At 35.1% G+C, this 25,992-nt stretch overlaps 1 protein-coding gene and 1 pseudogene across 1 annotated transcript; both read right to left on the bottom strand.

Annotated features, from left to right (window-relative positions):
* The window catches only part of LOC103604145, a 30,642-nt pseudogene extending 13,466 nt beyond the window's left edge, over positions 1 to 17,176 (bottom strand).
* On the bottom strand, positions 17,106 to 25,622 carry LOC103604146 (integrator complex subunit 8-like). The gene is made up of 4 exons (XM_008588733.1): positions 25,446 to 25,622; positions 20,202 to 20,357; positions 18,070 to 18,120; positions 17,106 to 17,182 (listed from the first exon to the last, which is right to left on the bottom strand). Exons 1-4 carry the CDS (start codon positions 25,512 to 25,514, stop codon positions 17,177 to 17,179), a joined length of 282 nt encoding a protein of 93 aa, XP_008586955.1. The 5' UTR covers positions 25,515 to 25,622; the 3' UTR covers positions 17,106 to 17,176.
* Between the last annotated feature and the right edge of the window lie 370 nt (positions 25,623 to 25,992).

Genomic DNA, 25,992 nt, shown 5'->3' with positions numbered 1-25,992 from the left:
CCTCGGTGTTGCTCCCGCGCCTCGCTCAGCCAGTGAGCGGGAACCGGTCTGCATGTGGGATCCAAACCCTCGGGCGGGAGCGCCGCCGCGCTTCCCAAGCGGTGCACTATCCAGTGCGCCACCGGGCCGGCCCTTATTTTGGCTTTTTAACTACAAGACCAGAAAGAGAGAAAAGTCCACTGTTTATTCAAGGTATATATAATATTAACACATGAAAGATATAAGCTTCAGAAAACGCTCCAGTTTCTCTTTAGTTTTGATATTTTCTGTCCTCAGAAAGCATTTTAGGTTGTAGAGGACAGATATAATTAAGAAGGAAGACCAAATAAACAACTTACTACCAATTTACTGAATGAATTCTTTCATATGGGTATTAGGGCAAACATGTTATTAGTTCATTAACAAACATGTTATAGGTTCAGGCATATCGAACTTACAGGAGTAAACGGGTTCTAAAGAAAGCTAAGGTGTTCAAATAAAGGATGGCTAGAAGTGCTTCCTTGACGGTTTCCACCAGCTTGAGTTTGATCATAGCAACCAAAGCAAGAAAAGCTGACTAATCTCTCATTACCTGATGATTATACCAAAGTATTGTCTGTTAACCAAATTATTTGTGTTTACATTCTCATGAATTACAAGGTATTAGAAAAAAAATTTTAGAGAGGGTAAAGTTAAATGCCTAAATTATCAAAAACTATGCTTTTATCTACAAACCAACAAGTGTTTGTCCCATCCTACATTGTATCATAGAAATTAGACAAGTTCCCAAAGTAGTATAAAGAAACAGGTATAATAATACCATTCTAATAATCCTTTTATTTAGATTAAACATTAATTACCTTTACATATGGATTACTCTGAAGCAGAAATGCAGGAACTTGCAGTGTAAGGTATTCATTTTCCCTCCAGTTTAACATAAAAGCAACACACTCAGCTATTACCTGACGAAGAGGAATATCTAATAAACAAAGAAGAAAATAAATTACCATTATAACATCAAAACGAGAACAAAGCAAATATTTGCTCAGATTTCAACTGAGTAAAAAAACCAATAGCTACAGATGAAAAATAGAAAAATACTAACATTTTATACTTTCTGTTAACATTTCCCAACATTTACTGCCATGGTCCCCACTATTAATCAGCAAAATCATCTATCCCTTAGAGGCCCAACACTCCACTGAGAAAGTTTACAAGTTGATACCTGTCCTCTAGAAATTTACAATTCAAATGAGCAGACAATCACACAAATAAAACAAGTATAAAATGGCATGGTATAAACTTTTAGCACATTTACAGCAAAGAAAGGCAGCCCATATAACAAAATTATAATAAATCTGAGTTTATATATTTTTCCCTTTTAATAATTTTTCTGATTAAAATGTAACTCATAAAAGACAAGTCGTTCATTCATTCAAAACATCTACTGGACCAGAAACAACTTTAAATTAAAAAGTAATATGAAAAATAGCTCAGACTTGTTTTGAACATTACCTCTTTTGAAATAATTGTTAAATATACCCCAATATGTTGTTGTTGGGTCAGCCACCGGCCAACCCGAACAGCCCTAGCCTCATTATCAGTCTTTCCCTAGGTGTCCCTTTTGGTGGGCGAACAGATTGCCCGGATTCCTCTTTCCCTCCAGTCCCTGTTGGAAGGAGACGGGGGAAGAGAGCTGTGAAGAGAGGTGAGCACAGCCACCGGCCCCAATCAGCCCGTTAAATGACACTCAGACGCGGCGGGGGTTCTGTCGAGCAGTTCCGTTTATTATCACACAAGCACCTGCTTTTAAAGGCAAATGGGGAAGGGAGGTTTTTACATCCTCCAATCAGCTTAAAGGTTACGAGAGCATGCATCCTGTCTCAATGCCTAACTATTGCAGTCACGCAGTGTTCACGAGCGCAGAAGTGCATATTTGGCCAATAAGGGCTAAGGAAAGGTTCCCGCAGACACTCCCACCCTACTTCCTCCCGGCGCCGTCTTAGGCTGCCACGTTAATATGCCCTTGTGGGCTCATAATGGCGCCGCTTGTAATGTCACTTAACATGGCGTTAGTTTTTAAGGCCCGACATGTTGTAAATCTTTGTAACTCAAAGTATATAATTTCAGGGTTTTGTTTTGGTTTTTTTTTTCAAAAGATGACCAGTAAGGGGACCTCAACCCTTGACTTGGTGGTGTCAGCACCATGCTCTCTGAAGTGAGCCAACCGGCCATCCTTATTACAGGGATCCAAACCCGTGGCCTTGGTATTATCAGCACCACACTCTCCCAAGTGTGCCACAGGCCAACCCAATAATTTCAAGTTTTAATATATTTCAGGAAAAAGAAAAAGAAACCACAATGAATCCTAGAAAACAATGTTCAAACTTAAAATGGGGAGATTTACTAAACTTCTGCTTTTCCAAAGTACCTATATTTCTAAAAAGACAGTGCCTTTGGCCACTGAATTTATGTATATCTCACCTTATTTCAAAAAAAGAGATTTGAGGTGACAAAACAAGATGTGCAGGAACAGAGCAAAATAAAATTAAAATACACTATTTGCATCATTATCTAAAGGAATGAGGACAGAAGTGAAATTAGTTCCCCAAATGCATGTGTGTCATTGAGTTTTATACATTTTGTCAAAGGCAGGCCTTGGCTCCAAGGCATCCTTTATTCACCAGGCATTCTCCATTAGTAATACTGGCTCACTACAGAAATGGTTCTTAAGGGAGAATCAGAATCTAGGGAGTGGGTTTCTGATATAGCCTAACAGGCAGTGATTTAGAGATTAAACATCCCTTTAAGCACCTGCAATACAGTTATTCATTAAAAGGAGGTAGAGTCATATGCTTCAACAGCAAGAGTAGGCCTAACATTCAATTTTGTTGAAACTGAGGAACATAACAAGGACATATGTCTGAATAGAAAGCCAACCTGCTTTGCTACAAAAGTACGTAAAGTTGGGGTCCCTCCCAAAAGACATAACTGGTCTTAGAATAATTAAATTGTAGCCCTTATTTCTATTATAACTGAAAGACTGGATCTGTTGTCAGTTAAGATCACTTCTTGTTCCTGATAATAAAGCCAACTCAACCCACATAAAAGAGTGCTTCTCTTTCTGCATTCTATAGAGGGCGTGTATTCAAATTTGGCCTTATACAATTAGGGAGCAGCATTTTTCCTAAAAAAGGGAGTGGGGTGAAGGCGGCAGATGACACTCCTCCCACTCCCTAATCTTTTTTATGAAATGATTTTGTTTGTTTTGGTTTTTGGCAACTGGCCAGGACAGGGATCCGAACCCTTGACCTTGGTATTAAAAGGTGGCACTCTAACCAACTGAGCTAACCAGCCAGCCGCCAACCCCTAATCTTGACTCAAGGAGCATGCCTCCCCACCGTGACTCTCATGGTGGCACTCAAATTATAAGAGCATCACATTCAGGAGTCTATGCTGAACTTGGGTAATACAGTCCATAACTGAGGATTAGCCAAAGTCAAAGACAGGAATCGTGCCTGTGGGGGAAAAATCCATTTCTCGTTCCTCCTGTTTGAAAGAACTTAACTTTTCCATCTCATTTTATTTATTTATTTTATTATTTTTCCCTACAGCAGGATGCTGGACCCTTCTCATTTTAAACACAGCACAAGCTATAGGACAAATTGTTGAACATTCAATAAGCTAGTTTACACAAATTATGTGCAAAGCTATGAGTTCTTCACCAAAAACCAAAAAAAAGGGGAAAAAGTGATGTGAACTCCAAACTACTAACCCCAAAAGGTTACTAATAGACCACAATTATTTAAAGGCATTTCTACCCATTTCAAAGAGTAAAAGCACAGGCTAAAAGTTGGACTGATAAATTAAAATTATAGTTCTGTCTCACTCTTACTGTGTGCCTTTGGGCAAATTCCTTAACTTCTCTGTACCTCAGTTTCTTGATTTACAAAATAGGGATAATGAAATAATAGCTACTTCACAGAGCTTCTATGAATTATGAATTATGACTTATGCACCTAAGTCTCTTAGAACAACAAATGTGAGGGTTTTAGAATTCCTGTTTTTAATTTTAGAAAAACCATGTACGAAAAACCAACTTTCCACCTTTAAAAAGTAAGCATGCACCCAGTGGGATGTGTCCATCAACACTTAGTGCCAGTATACACCATCAGACCAATTCTTGTCAAGACATTATGATATTAAAGAGCACTGATGCATTAAAATTCAAAGTTATTCTATCCATACAGAGCTAAAAAACTGAATTATCACTACAAGCTCCTGCTGGAAATTAGAATGTAATAATTAAATTAATTCAGAAGACCCCAGAAAGCCAACAGTTGTTTCTGTTTAGCATATTAGCACCTTCCTTTACAATTCAATTTTACTGTTGACAGTATTAAAGTTTACAGTATGATTTATTTGCTCTAAATACTCTTAAAATATATAAAATTAAACTGCCTTAATTAAGAAACATTTATATATGACATAGATGGTAATTTATATGATAAGCCCTTTTTCACAATAATATTTACAATTAGAATTGGACACCCAAAGTCTGTTCTTAAGAAAGCCACAAATGAATTCCTGGATCATTGCCAATCAGTTTGAGGGAATTTTATGGCAGTAATGAAGAAATTCAACCTGTACACTCAATGACATTTTGATTCTTTTAACAGGAGTCTTAAAATTGCAATATAGCTTTTGTAGTGTGTTAAGCAGCATCCCCCCCAAAATTAATGTCCACCTGAAGCTCAGATGTGACCTTATTTGGAAACAGGGTCTTTGCAGATATAATTATTTAAGATGAGGGTATACTAAATTAGGGCAGACCTAAAGCCAATGATTGGTGTCCTTATAAGAAGATAAGACATATAAAAGGAAGAATGCCACAAGAAGACAGAGGCAATGGCTGGAGTGATGCAGCTACAAGCCAAGGAATGCCAGAGATTGCCAGGAGCCGGGAAAAAGCAAAGATGGATTGTTCCCAGACCCTCCAGAGGGAACATGGCCCTGCAAACACCTTGATTTCAGACATTTAGCCTCCAACTGTGAGAGAATAAAGTGCTGCTGTTTTAAGTCACCCAGTTTGTGGTACTGTGTAATGGAAATCCTAGGAAATGAACAGTTTCCTCCATTTTCCCCAATGTTTTTAAGTAAACTCCAAACTCAAATTCTATTTTAGAAGAGAAATAACTTTTTTATAGACGGGAAAAGTCAAGTCTTCTAGATTTTCCCCTACAATTATTTGAGTACTGAATTTCTGAAATTTATCCCTGTGAAAAGAGTCTTACCAGGAAGCCTCATTTCCAGATATCCTTGCACCCCAATAAGGTCAGAAGGAGGTCTCTCTCCTGATTGCCCCATTCCAGCTTCCTGTGTATGAATATCCAAAAGCAACATCTCATTCAGCATGACCTGACGAAGTTTTGGTGAGAATTCTGTTACCAACTCCAAACAAGCAGCAAACAGCTGTTTAGCACAGGAAAAGTCCTATGAAAAGAAATAACAGAACAGCCTGAGTCACCTTTTTCCTCTGGCAACAAAAAAATGCATCTCTCTGAGTACAGAACAAAGAGAAGGATTAATTTAAATGGTTTACAGTTCTTATCTTCGAGAGTGAGACTAGATTATCTTCTTCTTTATCATCTCTGTATTGTTAATTTATTCCAAAATTTAATTCTTTTGCAATTTAAAAAATCCAATAATCAATAATAAAATACACGCTATGTTACTAAATAAGTTTTCCACAGATTATAAAATAACAGACTTCTCTGTATTAAACAAGTATAAAACTCTATGACAAGCACCCTTCCCAACAGATACTCGGAATTAGACTTTAGATCTTTCAACAGGTTTCACGTTCTACAATCTTTGCATACTACCCTATTATCCTATATAATAGGGTTTTGTTTTGTTCTGTTTTATTGTAACTTAGTTGACTGTACATCAGAGTTGAATATCAACTCTGGCATGTAATATATGATGCTCAAATCAGAATAATTATTATACTCAACAATATACACTGTCATCATTATTTGTGGCCCGTTACGCATTCCTCCCTCCCATATACAATAGGTTAATAAATCAAGTCAGCTACGACCTGAGCCCTTTCCTACCCAACTCACTTTAATTTTTGCAAAGACTATTCTTTACTCATTTTCTCTCTCCACATGCCTCATTCATTCCAACAACCTGGTTTCTGCCCCCATCACTACAAAGAAATAGTTCTCACAAACCAAAGATCTTATAATTGTCCAGGCTACTGAACATTTTCCATTTTCTTACTGGAATTAGGGGCTGCATCCCACTGCTGTGCACTGCCTTTTACTTGACATTCTCTTTTCTCTTGGCTATTGTGACTCCACATTTGCCTGGTCCTCACACTTACCACATCAGTCTTTTTTGGGCCCTGTGCTGCATTCCCTAATTTTCCATGCTCTGTATATTTTTCTTGGGTGATCTTTGATGACCCCCAAACTTGTAACTCCAGTCCAGACCATTCCCCAAGCTTCAGGCTCGTGTTACCAACTGCAGCCTCAAATTAAACACTGTAAAAATAAACTCATAATCTGCCCTTCAAAAATGTTTTTTCTGTACATTCACTTGCTTGTACTGCCATCCATTCTCTTGACACCCAAACCAGAAGCCTGCGCATCTCAATTCTTTTCTCCCTCTTGCCTTCCACACCAAATCAGTTACCAATTACTTCTAGATTTTATCTTGTAAATACTTCTCTAATACGTTCTCTTCTATCCCTCCTAACACTTGTGCCACTTACTAGTTGTATGGCCCTGGACAATTTAATACCTTTGAGTCTCTAATTTCTTACCTATAAAATTGAGATAACACCTTCTACACAATTTGTTGTGAATAAATAAAAGAATAAATGTATATGAAATTGCATAATAGTCTCTGTGCTCAATAAGTCTTATTTCAGGTATGGAAGAAGAAAAGCTGCTGACTACATACCCCCTATTAAAACTTTTCAGTGGCTTACAATTGTCTATATCATCCAATATGGCAGCTACTAGCTACATGTGGCTATACTAAGCATGCACCAGTCCAAATTGAGAAGTGCTCTAAGTGTAAAATACTCACTGAATTTTGAAGACTTGGCACACACATTAAAAAAAAAAAAGAATGGAAAATATCTCAATTTTTTTATTGATTACATGTTGAAATGATAGTTTAGACATACTGTGCTAAATAAAATAAAGTATTATCATTAAACTTCATCTTTTTTGTATTTTTAAAAACATGGCTATAAAAAAATTATAAATTCCATACATGGCCCATATTACATTTGACTGGACAGTATTGGTCTGGAGCAACAATTCTCATATTTTAGTGTGCATCAAAATTACCTGGAGGGCTTCTTAAAACAGGATACTTGGCTTCATCCCCATAATTTCTGACTAAGTAAGTCTAGGGTGGGGCCCAACAATGTACATATCTAACGAGTTCCCAAATGTCACTGATGCTGCTGGTGTGGGGACCATACTTTGAGCACCACTGGTCTAGAGCATTGCCTTCAAAAGATTCTTTGCTCGTTTCCCTCTTAAAACAGTTTTGTAGGGCCGGCCCGGTGGCGCACTGGAGAGTGCACTGCTTGGGAGCATGGTGGCGCTCCCGTCAAGGGTTCAGATCCCATGTGGAGACCGGTTCCCGCTCACTGGCTGAGCGCGGTGCGGGCGCAACACCGAGGGTTGCGATCCCGTTGCCGGTCAGTAAAAAAAGACAAAAAAAAGAAAAAAAAAAAAAAAAAGTTTTGTAAAAGTGTTTACTTATATAAATTTTCAAGTTGAGAAGTATTTTTTAGCATAAGGTTAAAAAGATGCTATGGATATTATTTACAGTGTAGTGAAAATCTTGACTTTTTTTTTTTAAAGATGACCGGTAAGGGGATCTTAACCCTCGGCTTGGTGTTGTCAGCACCACACTCAGCCAGTGAGCTAACTGGCCATCCCTCTATAGGATCCGAACCCATGGCCTTGGTGTTATCAGCACTGCACTCTCCCGAGTGAGCCACAGGCCGGCCCGAAAATGCTGACTTTATTAATAAATTATACTTTGTTTCTACTTTCTAAGACATACATGCATTAAGGGATAAATCTAATACTCACAGGACATGCAAAATTTGTATGCTGAAAATTATCAAACACTGATGAAATTAATTAAAAACATAAATAAAGAGATATACTATGTTCATGAGTTGAGTCAATATTGTTAAGGTATCAATTCTCCCCAAATTGCTTTACAGGCTCAATGCAATCTGAATCAAAATTTCAGTAGGCTTTTTTATGCCCTTGAAAAGCTGATTCTAAAATGACAAATAATATCCAAAGTGATTTTCAAGTACAACAAAACTGGAGGACTTACAGCACTTGGTTTTAAAATTCACTGTAAAGCTACAGTATGCCTCCCACCATCCTTTTTTCTTTAAGCGAGCAGGAAAATGACAACTGTGAAAAAAAGCGTGGGAATGGAGAACCAACATCATGTGGACTCTAGGAGTGTTTTCAGGAAGATTAATTTTATGAAAGAGAAGTTGAGAAGCTACAAACTGCTTCACTTAAAACTACAATGCCTACATCTTGGATTCTTTCTAGTTGTGTAATTCAGCTAGAAGACTGCTTGTCTATAAACACCAATCCCCTTACCAAAGCTCATAGAAGTCTTTCCTCTGGGTCTTGCATCCCCATTCAGCCTTATCACCCCTGCCTCACACCTCACATAACAAATGACACTCTAACAATAGCTTACTGCTTCCAGTCCCCTCATACGCTGTATCCTATTTCTCCTCTTTGAGCTTTCCTCATGGTATCAAACTCCGTTTTTAACATCTTTCACTTTCTTCTCTATCGAGCTAACTTATGTAAGCCTCAGTTTTAGCTCAGGACATCTGACTTCCAAATATTGTATTTCACCCTCCTATAGAACTTACTATATTATTAGATGTGCAATTACATTCTTATATAACATTTCACTTATCTGTTAACTTCCCAAACAGACCACAAACTCTTTACGTAAAATACACTACAAAAGTAATGTTAAGGGATTTTTTTTCAATCTTGGTACATAATCTTCACTAACTATCTAGATTTTTAAAAAGGCATAGAGCAGTATCCATATGTTTAAGACCATTGTGGTATAATTACAAGGGTAAAGGAAAAAGAACAAACCAAAACACCTTTTAAAATCTCCTTTTAGGCCTTTGACTACAGTTTTAGGATCAGGAAAAGACAACAGGTTCTGATTCCTGATTTCCCACTAACATCATTAAAGCATATTCTTAACAGGTCTTTGATGCACACTTTCACTCACCTTAACAGTACTGCAGTGCAAACCACTGACCATGAGAATGTAAACCAAATCCCTTGTTAAATTGTCTTTAATTCCCAGGATAACACCACTATAGACAGAAGGTACTTCCCACTAGAAGATATAAAAATACATAAATACATACACATAGAGAATGCCAAATCTAAATAAGAATCTTTCAATAATCTTCAATCAGGGCTGGCTGGTTAACTCAGTTGGTTAGAGCGTGGTGCTTTAACTCCGAGGTCAAGGGTTTGGATCCCCATACTGGCCAACCAACAAAAAAACAAAAACACTTTCAATAAAAAAAAAAAACCATAGATCGTTTTTTAACGAGAAAAGGAAATTACTGCCATAATAAAAGGCTAATCTAAATGAACATATTCACTATAATGAGCCAGTAATAAATAATTAAATGAAGTGGAGCTTTCTGAAGGACAGCCTATAGAAAAAGACACAAAAACTAGTTCTATTTATTTATTTAAATTTTGGTGGCTGGCCAATAACATGAATTGAACCCTGGACCTTATCAATACCACGCTCTAACCAACTGAGTTAATTGGCCAACTCTTGAAAACTAGTTTTATATGTATTAACTCACATGATCCTCACAATATTATGAAGTAGATACTATTATTTCCATTTTACAAGTGAGAAAACTGAAGCACACAGAAGTTAAATAACTTGTTTAAGATTATACAGCTAGTAAATATAAAGGGATTCAAACTTAGGTAGGTAGTTAGTCCCAGAAACCCCTCTCTAAACTATGATGCTATACTTCTTAATCTTAAAAATTAATACTAATAAACAGCACCAATACTAAGGGAGCCCAATAATGTTTAAAGCAACTTTTTATTTCACTGCACTTGTATGTTTAAACCCTAAAAAATATACATGAACTTCTTACTTTATTAGACACTGTCCAGAATTGGCATTCTGGAGTCATACCATGTAATTCTGTCTAATCCTCCAGGGATCCACTGGACAATATAAGTTGATGCTCCAGTTGGCCAATGTTGACACTTGCTGAGGCTAAGAAAGGAAAAAGAGATTTCTATTTCAATAGTGATTTAATTGAAAGATATACATAAACCTATAAATACGAGAATGCCAATTTATTGAAACTATGTATGCTTATAAGTTAAAAGCAGCTATCATCTTCAGAACTGATTCATTCAACATAATGGAAATTGTGTATTAACTTTATCCTCATATAGAAAACAATGCAACTTGTATTATATCTGCATCTAATAAATGAATGTATTTAAATAGTGAAAATATAAACAAAGGTAAAAGTCAATAATAACTGGTTCATGGAATAAACTATGTAGGATATACAGAAAGAATTAACTTACAGGGCCGGCCCATGGCTCACTTGGGAGACTGTGGTTTTGATAACACGATGGCCACGGGTTCAGATCCCTATATAGGGATGGCCGGTGAGCTCACTTGGGAGAGTGTGGTGCTGACAACACCATGTCAAGGGTTAAGATCCCCTTACCAGTCATCTTGTAAAAAAAATGAAAATGAAAATTCCCAGTTCTCCTTTAAACCTTGCCCTCCCTTAAATCCAGCCACTCTCATCCCTCCCCGCAAAAAGAATTAACTTACATACACAGATTCCTACTTTTGAACATAATGTGTTAATGAAAGCACACATAAAATGTTAATTCTGAGTAAAAACATCAAGAAAGTGTTTTCTGAGGGGAGAGGAAAAGGAGGAGGTATTCACTTCCCAGAGAACCAAAAATGATCACTAAAATCCCTAATTACAGCTCAGCTATCAGATAGTCTTCAATAATGTGCTTCCAGCACTTCATATGTGTTAATGTTATTCTCTTCCTTTACAACTGGACTTTTAACCAGTTTAAATCTAGTAAGAGTCAAAAGCAGCTAAAATTTCTCTTTTGTGAAACCAACTGAATTCTGTCTCATCTGTATTGTTTTAAAGCTTACATTTCCTATTTTATGAACAGTACTGTTTTCCTATTTATATATATAAAGACAAAAATAGAAGAAAATCATCAAATAAATAGCAACGTTGCCAAAGTTGAACATTTAGCCAGCAGCAGATAGGAACAAAGTGATACAGGCTAAAATAAAATGCATGAAAGTCTGCACTCTTTTTGGTCCCAGCATCCTTTACCACTCCCCTTCCCCTTCTAGTTTTTACCTCTTACTTCAAAAAGTTCATGGAAAGATTTGTATTATCTTTCAATTCCATTTTTTCATGAACTTTTTGAAGTACCCTTGTATTAGCAGCAGTGTTTGTTACCTTGGTCTATTTCCCCAGCTAAAATCTGTTATGAATTTAGACCTAAATCTTCATTAACCATAGGCTCAGCAGAGTCCCAGCACTTAACTGCTCATACAGAAATGTGACTGTGGAAGACACATAAATTTCTATTAATTACCAACACAAGCATAAACTAAAACAAGAGGAAATCCTCAAATATATTCCAATATTAATTTGAACAAAAGGGCAAAATGTGCCAACATTTTAGCTGGCAGACTAGAGATCTAACCTGGAATATCATAAAATGAAGTTACAGGTTTAATGCAGAGATTTACTCTAGGGAATCTCTTCCTCATCTGATCAACAAGTAGCTTTCATTCTTCATCTTTCAACAATGCAATGAAAAGCTCATGTGAAGAAATCATGAAAACATACTGTAGATCTTCCAACCCCAGACACACATTCCTAGATCAGTAAGAAATATTGTAAAACAAAAAAGTTTATAATTTAGTTTGGGAAAAACAATCATATCAACCAACTTTTATTAATAAGCCAGTTAAAAAGCCACCATTTCATTAATTGTACAATAATATTTTGAAACAAATTTTAAATTTTCCCTTTGGTCTTTACTTTAAAATTGTGAATTCAGTGCCACAATACACAAAAAAAGTAACTATATAAACCTAAAGTTTCATGTGGCTACACAAATTTGAACTTAACTGGTTCTCAAACACCAGTTACTGCCTAGTTATAAGATATGCAGAACAAATACAAAAAGATAAGTAATAAAAGATACTTTTTTCACAGGACTAAGTTCAAAGTTTAAAAAGAAAAGAAATGTACTTACTTTAGAAAAGCAGCCATATTTCCTTTCAAAGACTCTGAAGCTCTTTCTAAATTTACTGATCTCGAACACACCTAGGAATTTGAGTAATGTTCATTCGACTATGAGTCCTTTAAAAAATGTTGATTATAATCTGAAAAGTTTACAGATAAAAACAACTGAATTTTCCTGTTTCAACCATATGCCAAAAACAGATTTGGTTAAGTAATTTAAGAGAAGAAATGAGACCCAGGAATAACAATCCATTATAAACAGGGAGTAGAATGTGACTATTTTAATAACTGCAGGTATTTATATGTATATGTATGTGTATGTGTGTGTGTGTAAATATATAGTGTGCTAATATACACACTACAGAGTTCTCTCGGAATTTATAAGTATGTTGCCAAATTATACAAAGTGACAAACTTTAGGAATCAGTAGCTCCTGTAAGAGATAGTTTTAAAGAATGATCAATAACTAAATTCCAATTAATATAGAACCAGTGGTTAAGAAGGCAACCAAGGTTTAAAAAATAGTGAAAACAAAGAATAACAGAAACTAATCACGGTAATATTAGTTATCTACTAATAATATTTTCATAACATTATTCTGAATTTATTCATCAAGTTAGGATTCCTCCCCATATAGTATTTACAAGCCAAAATAAAATATTAGTGTAAAAAATTGTCGAATATTCTTTACGTTGACACAAAGAAATATAAAATATTCAGATCCCTATACCAGCCAGCTGCCAAAAAAAAAAAAAAGAGTTCATAGCAGCATTATTCATAATAGCCAAAAAGTGAAAACAACCTGGAGTTCATCAACTGATGAATGGACACCTAAAATGTTGTATATCCATTCAATGGAATATTATTCTGCCATAAAAAGGAATGAAGTACTGATACATGCTACAACCTGAGTCTTGAAAACACTATGCTAAGTAAAAGCAGCTAGATACAAAAGACCATCCATTATATGCCTTCATTTATGTGAAAATTCCAGAATAGGCAAATCTATAGAGACAGAAAGATTATTAGTTGCCTGGGGCTGGGGATATTAAAGGAAAATGAAGGGTGACTTCTACTGGGGAAGAGGGTTTTTGGGGGAATGAAGAAATAAAGTGATGGTCGCACAACTCTAGAAATACACTAAAAGCCAATTGTATACTTTAAATGGGCAAATTGTATGGTATGTGAAATACATCTCGATGAAGCTGTTATAGAAAAAAGAAATAATAGTATTTTAAAAGTACCATGCTCAAATATACTATTTTCTGATTAATACAAAAACCGACAAGGATAAATCACATCTGAGCATCTTAGAGTATGTACAATGTACTTACATTCTAATAATTTTGCTCCACTCTATATTTAAATTTCTATTAAGTCTGCTGCCGTGTGTAAGATATCTTATTATGGTAAGTAATACCTGAGTCCCCTTTCATAACATATTATTTATTCACATACAGAGATGCATTGTATCCACGTCATAGAACAATGTAGGGAATATGTGTTACTTTCTAATAAGCAACTGTAACAGATCATGTGTTATGTGAATTTCACCTCAATTAAAATAGTTATTTAATTAAAAACATGAACTAGCAGACATCTCTATAGATGCTGTAAACATTAAAAAGATAGTAAATTTAAATATTAATAACCTTAAAAATTTAGATGAAGTGGACAAATTCTTAGAAAATAACTTCTTAAAACTAACTCAAGAAAAAAGAGAAAAACAGAATAGCTCTACTACAATCACTGATGAAACTGAAGTACGGCCAAAATCTTCCCACACAAAAAAATCTCCAGGCCCAGGCTTCAATGGTAAATTCTATCCAACACTGAAAGAAGCAATGACTCCTTTTTATAAAAACTCTTCTAGACAATAAAAAAGATACATGCCCCAAGTTATTTATGAGGCAAGCAGGACCTTGACACTAAAATCAAAGAAAAAATACATATGCATAAATCTCACACATGAATGTAAAAAAAAAAAAAAAATCATAAAATATTAGCAAATCAAATTCAGCTTTATTTTTAAAAGATCATAACCTAGCTGGGTTTATTCCCGAAATGCATAGTAATTTAACACTTGAAAATCAATTAATATACTTTCCTACATTAACAGATTAGAAGAGAAAAATTATGTGGTCATTTCAATAGACACAGAAAAAGCATTTAATAAAATCTAAAAGTCATTCAGGATTTCAAAAAAAGAACCCCTAGTGAACTGAAGATAAAAGGGAACTTCCTTAATCAGGTAAGAAATAGCTAACAGAATAATCTACAATTAACATCACTCTAAATGGAGAAATAGTGCAAGCTTTCCTTATGAGATTGGGAGTGAGACCAGGAGGTTACTGAATGCTATAGTGGAGGTCATAGTCAGCACATTAAGAACAAGACAAGTAAAAAATAAAAATTGAAAGTTAGAAAAAAAAAAAAATCAAAATGCATTATTCACAGGTAAAGACTGTGTATTTAGATAAACGAAAGATTTATTGATAAATTAGTAGAATCGCTAACAGTTTAGCAAAATTGTTGGAAACAAAATCGTTAGAAAGTTCAATTGTATCTCTATATCAATGCATAAACTATTTTCAAGTTCATATTTTAAAAACCTTAATAAAAAGACATTTAAGACATCTATGGAAAAATTATAAAGCTCTGAAGGACATTATAGAATGCCTAAACACATCAAGAGCCGTACCAGTTCAGACATTGGAGCATTCAATATTGTAAATTCTTCCCAAATTGGTTTTTAAATTTAATGTAATTCCAAACAAAACTCCAACAGGTTTACTTGTGAAACTTGACAATCTGAGTCTGTTTACACAGGAAAATGCAAAGGACAAATATAACCAACACAACCCTGAAAAACAAGATAGGAGGATTTGCTCTTGATGATATCACGACACAGGGATATTGAAGTATGAATAAACAAATTAAAAAGTGGTACGAAACAGAGAGCTCAGAAACAGACCCACACATTTATAGATACTTGGCATCCAACAGAGATGGCCCTAAAGATTGATGAAAAAAAGATGTACCTTTCAATAAATTTGTGCTGGAACAAAGAATAATCATATGCAGAAAAAAAAGATGTGTGATCCCCTACTTCACCTGATAACACAAAAATCAATTGTAGGTACAGACCTAAATGTAAAAGTAAGCTACACTCTAAAGCTTTTAGAAGATAAAACAGAAGACTATCTTCACAACCTCATGATTGTAAAAGCTTTCTTAAACAAGACAGACAAATTATTATCATAAAAGAAAAGATTAATAGATTTGATGATATTAAAATTAAGAGCTTTTGAAACAATATAAAGAAAATTAAAAGAGAAGTCAAACTCAGAGAAGACACCTGTAATATTTAAAATTGGTAAAAGAATATATAAAGAACTCCTACAAGAAAACTCCTTCAAAAAATTTAAAAAATAGACATTCTAATAGAAAAATGAGGCATAATGTTTAGAACAAGTACCTCAAAAGACAAAATCTATATAAGCAAAATCAACATGAGCAAAAAGCTGTTAAATCCCTTGGTAATAACGGAAATGGAAAATAAAACCTCAATGAGACACTATGATATAACCACTTCACAAGCAAATCTGACAATATCAAATGCTGGCATAGGATATTGATCGATGAGAATGCTCATGCATGCTGATGGTACAAATCACTCTGATATCAAAAAGTTAATGTTGCAGATATACTTTCCTTAGCGATATAACAGAGAGAAACTGGTACATGTGTACATGTAGATATATGTATAAGCATGTTCAAAGCAGTAAAAACTCTATAGTTTATACAACACAAATGTCCAGCATCATAAGCATGGATAAATAAATTGTGGCACAGTCCATATAATATTCTAACACGTTACGACAATGAAAAAAATCTTTACACACAACTTGAATTAATCTCACAAATATAATGCTTAGTGAAAGAAAACGAAGAATACATATCATGATTCCATTTATATGAAGTTCAACATAGGCAAAATAAAGAATACTTTTAGGATGCACAAAAAGGTGATAAGCTATACAAAATGAAGAAAAGCAAGGAACTGATTATCACAAAAGACAAGGCAGTGTTCACCTCAAGGGGAAGCAGAGGGGTTTGTAAAGAGCATAAGAAAGGCTTCTAGAGTGCTGGCAATGTTGTGTTTGGGAAATTAAGTGGTATTATTTGTGCTTTATGTACTTCTCTCAATGTCTATTACATGAAGACTGTTTAAGAGAAAGGCTGAGAAATCCAGTAGAAACACAGATTCTGCAGCTTACATGAGAGGCTAGAGGTGTGATTTGGGAGTTTTTATTAAACAGGTGATTGAACAGGTGACTGGAGCTTCAGATGAGAATAAAAAAGGACATAAGAATAAGTGAACCAAGGATAAAAGTCCAGTAAACAAAAACACTAAAAAGAGCAAAAGAGAAGTCAATGAAGGATGAAGGAGAACCCAATAAAGAGTAAAGAGGAAACCCGTAGGAGAACTAGAAACAAGCTTAGCAAATGACAAGGCAGAAGAGCGCAGTTTGTGGACAGTGTCAACTATCAGCTACAGAAAAGCAAGTCAGACAGAAAAGAGGACACTGGATTTAGCAATTAAGAGATCACTAGTAATTGTAAAGCAAAAATACAAATCAAAAGGGGAAATAAAGTCTTACCTTAAGAAGAAAGTCTATTTTCTCTTTATTAAGTCTAAGAAATAGCTGGTTCAATTGAACACTAATTGTTCTACCTTCCAATACATCACAGACTGTATTACAGGCACAGACTTTAAAACAGATTTCATCTAGAGCTTCATTTCTGTAGAATACAAAAGTAGATCCAATAAAGTTATTTTTATTATAAATGAAAGGTGTATATTACAAAACTAAGTTCACAAGAATGAGTCATTTATACTTGAGGTAAGATTTTAAGATATTCAAGCACATTAGTAAATATCGTACAACAAATTGGGGGAAAAAAGCAGACTAGTTTTTGAACTTATCAAGGAACAATTTAGTTACAGATTAGGCAACATAATGGAATTCTGCTATGTATAATTTTTCCCCTGAGCACTTTTATTTTTTTTATTATTTTTTTTAATTTCAAAAGAGATTTATTTATTTATTTATTTTTATTTTTATTTTGTCAATATACAATGTAGTTGATTATGTCCCATCACCGAAACCTCCCTCCCTCCTCCCTCCCACCCAAGTGTGTCCCCTCCATTTGCTTGTTGTAAGAACTTCAAAAAAAAAATAAATAAATAAATAATTGTGGTTGTTATATCTTCCTCTCCCCCCGCCCCCGGTTTTTTTTGTTGTTGTTGTTGTTGTTGTTATTGTTGTTTGTTTGTTTTTTTGTGTCAGGCAGAGAAAAAAAATACCACATGTTTTCACTTATTGGAGGGAGCTAAAGGTGAATGAAATCAATTCACACACATACACACACACACACACACACACACACACACACACTCTCTCTCTCTCTCTCACACACACACACAAAAAAACAAACAAACCCTGAGCACTTTTAAAACAAACTAGATGGCCAAACGTTAGAGTGGCTCCTCTGGCTATGTGAATTTCCTTTACATTAACAAAAGTGAAAGTAATGCCACAGATTCACAGGTAATTTGGAGGTGTATTTTTGATAAGCCAGACGGCACTTGCTCTTCTATTCAAAAAGTAATTTTTCAACTTACTTACTTTCCTCTGTTGAGCTTTCTGAAAGAGTTCTCTTAGTACTGATTGCCGGAACTGGACAGGTAAACAGAAGGTTAAGTTATGGTCAATGAAAATCTGTATTACCTCCTGGAACACATACATAAAATTGCATCCATTTCAAAAACCATGGCAAAGTTTCTTTCCTTTAAAAAAGTTTTTCTATAATGAAAAATATAAGTTGAGAAAATAAAAATATCTTACTAGGAAAAACCTCTTTCTAAAATTCTAAAATTAGGTTAAGGGTAAAAAAAGCCCTTCCCTTTTTTTTTAAAAAAAATTGAAAATCATGAACCAAAAATGAGAGGTGAGGGAGAAATCAATCAATGAGAGGCAATTCAGTTATGTTATTATATAAAGTTTAAAATATTCTCATCCACTTTAAACATGGGTTCATAAAACAAACTTTAAAAAATACTAAATTAATTAGAAATAATTCGGCTAGAAAAAAACATATGCTAACACTTCTAATAAAGGTAAATGGTTTAAAATATATTATTTAGTGAATTACAGAAAATACCTATATTATTACATACAGACTTTTTCTCAGCTTTTTCTCAAGCAATGGAAGAGGAGGAAAGAAGGGGAGATAGTGTGGAGAGACAGGGAAGAGGATTTCTGGAAACAGTTCAAGCTAATTGGCCGCTACCACAAAAGTACTTACAAAAGTGGCTTCAAAACTATAGAGAAACCACTGTCTCATCTCCATAGAAAAACATGAGCAACGTAGGGCTCCAAAGGAGCAAGACAGGCCACTTCCCAAGTGTGAGAAGACACATTGGTTACAGCTGTTCAACCACTGCTTGATCAGCAAAACAAAAACAAAAAACTATAGAGTTCATATAAAGAAAACCCTATTCAAATAAAAGGCTAAATATGATTTCCAAGATACTTCCACATATATTAATTACTAAAGTGATAAACTTCAGAGTTGCAACAAAATTGCTATTTTCCCCTTCCTCGCTACTCATTACACTATTTTCTGACTTACATATTTTGGTACTTTTAATATATTCACAGTAACACATGCCTGTCTATGGGTAATATTCTAAAGTTCTTGTCTGCACAAGTCTTGCCATTCTAGTGAGCTGCTTAAAGAATCTGTATCTCACCATAATTGATTCTGACCCTCTATAAGCTTCCCTGTACTAAGGAAATGTTTAACTAAAAGATCTCTAGTCTTTAATATATTCACCTGGATCTGTAGTTCATCTTCAAGAAAGTTTAGTTTCTTCCCTAGGGCAATGCAATATTTGAAAAATGGGTCAGGGAAAAGGGGAGAAAGTGCTATCTCCTCCCTCTTCATCTATATTCTGTGAAAAAAAGAAACTAGATGAGAAAAGTGAACTATAGAGCTCAGATAAAATCCAACTGGAGACATAAAACTAAAAGTAAGTTACAGCTTTGTCATTTCATGATTCCTGTTTTGAGTGAGATAACCTGAAGAAACTGTTCAGTCTTTAGAATAAAGGCTTTCCAAAAAGATTTTAAAAGCACAAATTCTAATTCCCAGTGATTTTCATTACAAAACTAAAGATAAGAATCCCAAACGGACAATAAAAATCTTACTAGACTAATTAAGCCTTTTTCATGAGTAAAACAGAAATGATGACTAGGCTCATGACAAAGACCATCCAACCTACCAAAACTGCTTTGCTCACTTTCTCCTTTGGTCTTAATATTTGCAGTGGCTAATAAAGCTGGGCTACAAGACCAAAATTTCAAAACAGACAAAAGACTTCCGGCTCTGTAAAACTAAAAGCTATCTACCTATAATTCTGAATGTTAAAAGAGTTCTGCTTAGAGAGTTTTTTACAGATTTATTTAAAATGGGCAACCTCCATACCTTCAAGAAAGGTTAATACCAGTAATAATGAACTAACATCTGAACAGTGCTTTGCCTTAGCACTTATAACCTATAACTTCTCACTTGATTTTCATAAGAATTTTATGAAATGGGATAATTATTACCACTATTTTATAGGCCAGTATAACACTTTTGAGAATACTTGTCCCAAATCACATAACTCGCAAATGGTTATGGCAGAATTTGAACCGAGTTTCATCTGGCTTCCAAAACTTTTCAACTACACCAGACACTCCATCACACATCTTACCTGATAGCTGCCAGATCCCAAACAAATATGGACTTGACTATATGGAGTCAATTGTTGAGATGTACTATCAGAAGAAGGTACAAGAATATCACATGCTTGACAATAGCCAGCTGACCACTTCTCATCTATGGTACAATGAAGAGATAATGAGCCTATCTGTAAAGCAAGAGGCATACACCATTATCCATTAATGTAATATAAACAGTAGTCTAGCACCCCTTAGCATATCTTAACAGTACACTTACTAATGAAAAATTCAAAATTAAAAGTTGGAAGAACCATAAAATAGAAAAAGTTAAAGATTTAGAGCAGTGGTCTGCTTTTGATTGTCCCTTAGACTATGAACAATTTTAGAGTTATAAACGATTTGAGGTGTTGTACAGGGAAAAAAAAAAAACAAATAAAAGTATGCAACAGAGACTGAATGTGGCCCATACAGCCTAAAATATTTACTATCTGATCCTTTATAAAGAAATTTGTCAACCCCTGATTTAGAGTTTTCAGGCCAACATACAGAAGGTGGACATTATTATCACTCTAAGTAGGTATGACAAATAACACATTAATGAAGAGTAAACACTGTTAAAAACAAGCTTAAACATTTTCAAGTACATATAACAGGCAAAGATTTAAAGGAGAAAGCAAAGAAAACTCAATGGGAAAGAACAGAAATGCTTCTACCAAAACAGAAGATTTTTTTTAAAAGGCAATTTGAAAAAAATAATGAAAGTTTTCAATTACCATACCTGAAATGCTATAAAATTAGAAATCTGATAAGTTTCCTAGGCAAAGTAAAATGGGGATTCCTAATGGGTCTAGAATAGATCTAAATTAAACCTCTAGGGCGTTTAATCAATTTCTCTACTGAGGTGAGGAAAGATTAAAGGGGGAATTTTTCCAGGCACCAGGAATATTTTTGTTATGTATTTTAATCAGTCATCTGAAATCATAAAAAGAAAAATGCAAATAATAAACACATAAAAACAGTTTGCCCTTAATAGGAATTAAGAAAGGCAAATTTATAAAAGATACCGTATTTCACCCATCAAATTAACAAAAAAAAAATTCTTTTTTTAAAACACTCACTGCTGATTGGAATACCCTGGGAGAAATGTACCTGGAAAGCAATTGGTTCTATAAATTATAGCCTTTAAAAAATTAATAACCACTGACACAATAATTCTTTTCAAGAAATTTAACTTGAAAGCCTCTAAAATCTGAAAAATTTATGCTTGGAGATATAAATATTGCAGCTTTATAATAAAGAGTAAAAATCCTAAATAAGTCTGGCTAGTTAGCTCAGTTGGTTAGAGCACAGTGCTGATAACACCAAGGTCCAGGGTTGAATCCCTATACCCACCACCTGCCAAAAAAAAAAAAAAAAAAAAACCCTGAATGACCAAACATAAGGAAATAAAGAAAATCAGAGCACATCCACATGATAAATGTAAATGCCTATTCAAAGATTTAAGCAATACAAAATAGTATATACAAGGGTATCTCAAAAACTTTATGGAAAAACTAAAAAAAGACAATACAAATCCTTCCATGAATTTTTGAAGACCCCTTGTACAATATGAACTTAACTGTATAAAAAGAAAAAGAAAAAAACTGGAAGAAAATACACTAAAATAGCCAGAGGGGTTATTTCCAGGCAGTAATATAGATTTTTTGAAACCAGTTTTTAGTATATTTTAACATCCCAAATTTACCACAATGAACACATTGTTTTTTATCATCAGAAACATTTAAGCCAAAAAACCTATACATGTGTTAAGGAACTGAATATTATGTGCCTATTATGACTGTATTTACCTCTGCAATTAGTTCTTTGGTTCTAAAAAATGTTTCTCTGGCATTTTCATAGACAGCTGAATTTGTGGAGCCTTGCTGGAAATATGCTGTACCCAAATCATAACACACCTGAAATAGTCATGAATACCAATTTGCTTAATAATTTTTCATGTACTTAAGAGCTGACAGAACTCAAAATTATCTTTATCTAAGGAAAACAAAGGAAAGAAATAGGAAGAAAACATTTCAATGAGCAATGCCATAATCAATGTTTAGTCACAATCAACAGAAACCAACTCTGACTGATTTTTAAGCAGAAAATTGACTTACTGATATGATTTTAGGTAACATACAGAATTACTGGGAAGGTGAATCAGGCTAGGAAAACAAAAGAGGCAAGGGAGAAGGCAAGCAGTCAGGACAAGAGCCAAAACTATTCTAGTGAAGATACAACTGCAGCCAATGTCAACACTAGACCTCACAGCTTAGATCCCCCACAGCCACCAACACTAGCTACTGAAAGAAGCAGCTACACTTCTCAAGCACTGCCCCTGGAAACTAGATTTTACTGCCATTGTTGCTGTTACCCACCACCTCAGTGCAGTCTCTATCTTACCCACTTCTTTGACTTCCTAGCTACTGATTAACAGACAACTAAGTGTTTCTGTCTGTCGAGCCCGTGACATGCCTGCCCTCAAGCAAGATAAGGCTAGAGAAAGCTAGTATTTGGAGTTTTTAGTTTCTATTACAGGAAGCATGCTCTGCCTCCTACCAAGTCTCAAAAGGTAGTGAATTCTTCTAATTTAGGAGAACCGATGCTGGAGAGCCCCTCAAAAGGGGAGGGGGCACAAATGTCTATCATAATAGATTGGCTAGAGTAAATTGAAAAATTAAAATTAATGACTATAAAATAATACTCTTCCAGTTGTCTTTTTCTAATGGTAGAATTTCTATATTTTTCCAAGAACTTTCTTAGATTGATGCCCAGTTTCACCAAGTACAGAACTCAAAGAAGATTCAGATTTATTTCAACTTGGCCATTTCATGGACAAGAATACTAAGGCCCAGAAGTGACAAGAAAAGCATATAATCAAGTAGTGACAGAGTCCAGGCATTAACCCAGATCCCTAGGCTCCTAATACTGCCTCAAGTTTATTCTGCACATAGCTGACAGATCAGACTTCTTCATCTGACTTACTTAAAAAGTCCTCAATTATTTCCCAAACTAAGACAAAATTCAAGCTCCTTGGCCTAATCTTTAAGGATCTTAGAATCTGGATTAACTTCTCTCTCCAAATCCCTCTACTGTCCTCTATTTTAATCACATAAGTCTTCTCAATTCCCCATTCATATCAGTTCCTAGAAATGAACTTCATTCCACACCCCGTATCTCCATTTGTACCAAACCAACCTTAGCCAACAGACACTTATTCCTCTGCCAAATTCAAATGTCTGATACTCATTATGGAACCTCTCTTTATTGATATGCTTTATAGATACAGTTCTAGTCTCCTCAGCCTCTACAACACTGCTAAGCACTATTGAATCCACATCAAATGTGTGGCTAATTTTCATTCTAGAGAGCTCCTCCCATCTGGAGTGAAGGGGTGCTACAGCAGTAAAAAATAAATACACATACCTATATACATATATATATACACACACACACATACACAAACACACGCACACATATACATACTATAGTTATAAATAATTTCCCTTTCCAGGCAAAGAGTATAAAATATCAAAAAGATATTTTCAAGTATTAAAATGAGTTTTAATTCTGTAGATAAGAGGTGTTCCACAGATTTAAAAAAAAAAAAAAAAAACTGATAATGAAGCTGCCCTGAAGGTCAGCACTTGGTTTACTGGGAAAAAAATTAAAAATTTTTCTTTTGAATTTTAGGTAAACTTTAGTAATGTAAAGAACATACTTTAAGAGCCGGCCTGTGGCTCACTCAGGACAGTGTGGTGCTGATAACACCAAGACCAAGGGTTTGGATCCCTATATAGGGATGGCCGGTTAGCTCACTTGGGAGAAAAAGAAAAAAAGAACATACTTTAAATATTATCATGCCAAGAAATGAGTATTACCATTAATTTGCAATTCAAAAACAGAAATTGAGACTCAGCTATGTAATTAAAAGAATATTTGATAAAGTTTACCTTGCACCCTTAGGTGTTTCATAGGAATTTCGTTTTGTTTTTCAAGTTATATCATCCAACATATTGTGAAAATCAGAAGTGCTACAAAAACTTTTAAACAGACTCTGAAAGATTATGAAATACTAGAGTCCAGAAACCCTCCTATATATGCAAGTTTCATTAATTATTTTATTTTATTTTATTTTATTTTTTCCTTTTTGTCTTTTTTCGTGTCCGGCAACGGATCGCAACCCTCAGTGTCGCGCCCGTACCGGACCGGGACTGGCAACGGGATCGCAACCCTCGGTGTTGCGGCCACACCTCGCTCAGCCAGTGAGCGAGAACCGGTCTGTATGTGGGATCTGAACCCTCGGCGGGAGCGCCGCCATGCTCCCAAGCGGCGCACTGTAGCAGTGCGCCACCGGGCCAGCCCCTCATTAATTATTTTAAAAGGTTACCAAGTATTAATACTTCACTCCTACTCCTACTGTAAACTCCATCTCATGGGGTCTTGAAAAAAATGATTCAGCTCTATAACCAGTTAATTTGAAAAGGCACCTTCCCAACTCTGTCATAACTATTTCTGCCCCTTTCCAGAAAAGGAAGTAGTGATGAAAGAAGCCAGCCCAACTCATACAATAAGGAATGAGAACATAGTTTACAAGGCACTAACCTAGTGCCTAGGATATCATCAAATATTTTGAAATTTCTATTATACTCAAGGCTCTGTGCTAGAAAGTAAGATTCAGAAAACATAAAAAAGAGACCTCAAAAACTTAACAATCTGTCAGGGAAAAAGAAGACATGAACACATAAAATAGCATCTGGCAATAAACATCAACTGAAAGCTGTCAAAGGATCTAGGGCCCAGAATTAGAGAAAGGAGACCAACTTAAGGTCCTTGAAAGGGTAGATATTTTCTCTTGTGGCCTAGATTTTTCAAAGTCTAGCACAATGTCAATAGGTTTTTTTTTTTTTTTGGTCTAATTTTTAATAATATGAATAACTGCAAATCAGTGATACAAGTATACTCACTGAATTCTCAGTATTTAAACAGTCTACCAAATACAACTGGGAAACTCTTTCAGAAACAATACATCATATGAAATTTCCCTTCCATTTCTTCAGAAAAATTTCAAATAATGTCTTATAAAGTTTACAAATACAATGCAAACAAAGTTTTAATCTCTTAATCAAAATCAAAAGACAAAGGCAGAAATAAACTCTAATTAAAAATACTAGGATGACCTCACGCAAAATTTTCAAAAAAATTGTCGTACAGTAATTAAATACTGAAATAAATACCTGGCACTGCATTTCATCAGTTTTGATTTTCAATCCAGCAGTAGAACTCTCAGCTTCTCCATTTACCATGCCTGGTTACATGGCCAATAAATCTAGAGTTCTTATCATGTAGACATAAAGATCCTTGTTTAATTTTAGAGCTGCCTCCAGTACCAAAATAGAATCAGCAGCTTATTCTTTTAGCTACAAAAATTCAATAAGCAAATTAACATACAAAAATAGCAACCGATTATACTAAGCAAAAATATCTACAGGATACTTAGTATTCTGAATAGTTAAAAAAATTTTTAGGGTCTGGGCAGCCACGCCCCCAGCGGTGGCAGTGGCAGCGGCAGCAGCGGGGGAAGCAGCAGAGGCAGTAGCGAAGGAACCGGCAGCAGTGGAGCCGTGGCAGCAGCAGCAGCAGGGGAAGCGGCAGCGGCAGCAGTGGAGGAACCGCAGCAGTGGTGCCAATGGCAGCGGCGGCAGCAGCAGCGGCCCCTCGACAGCAGTGGCAGCGGGGGAAGTGGCACTGGCAGGAGCGGCGGCAGCGGCAGTAGTGGTGCCC

The sequence above is a fragment of the Galeopterus variegatus genome, unplaced genomic scaffold (genome assembly GCF_000696425.1).
Source record: "Galeopterus variegatus unplaced genomic scaffold, G_variegatus-3.0.2 Scaffold5000, whole genome shotgun sequence".
NCBI classification, from domain to species: Eukaryota; Metazoa; Chordata; class Mammalia; order Dermoptera; family Cynocephalidae; genus Galeopterus; species Galeopterus variegatus.
This window is presented reverse-complemented; position numbering and strand designations above follow the sequence as displayed.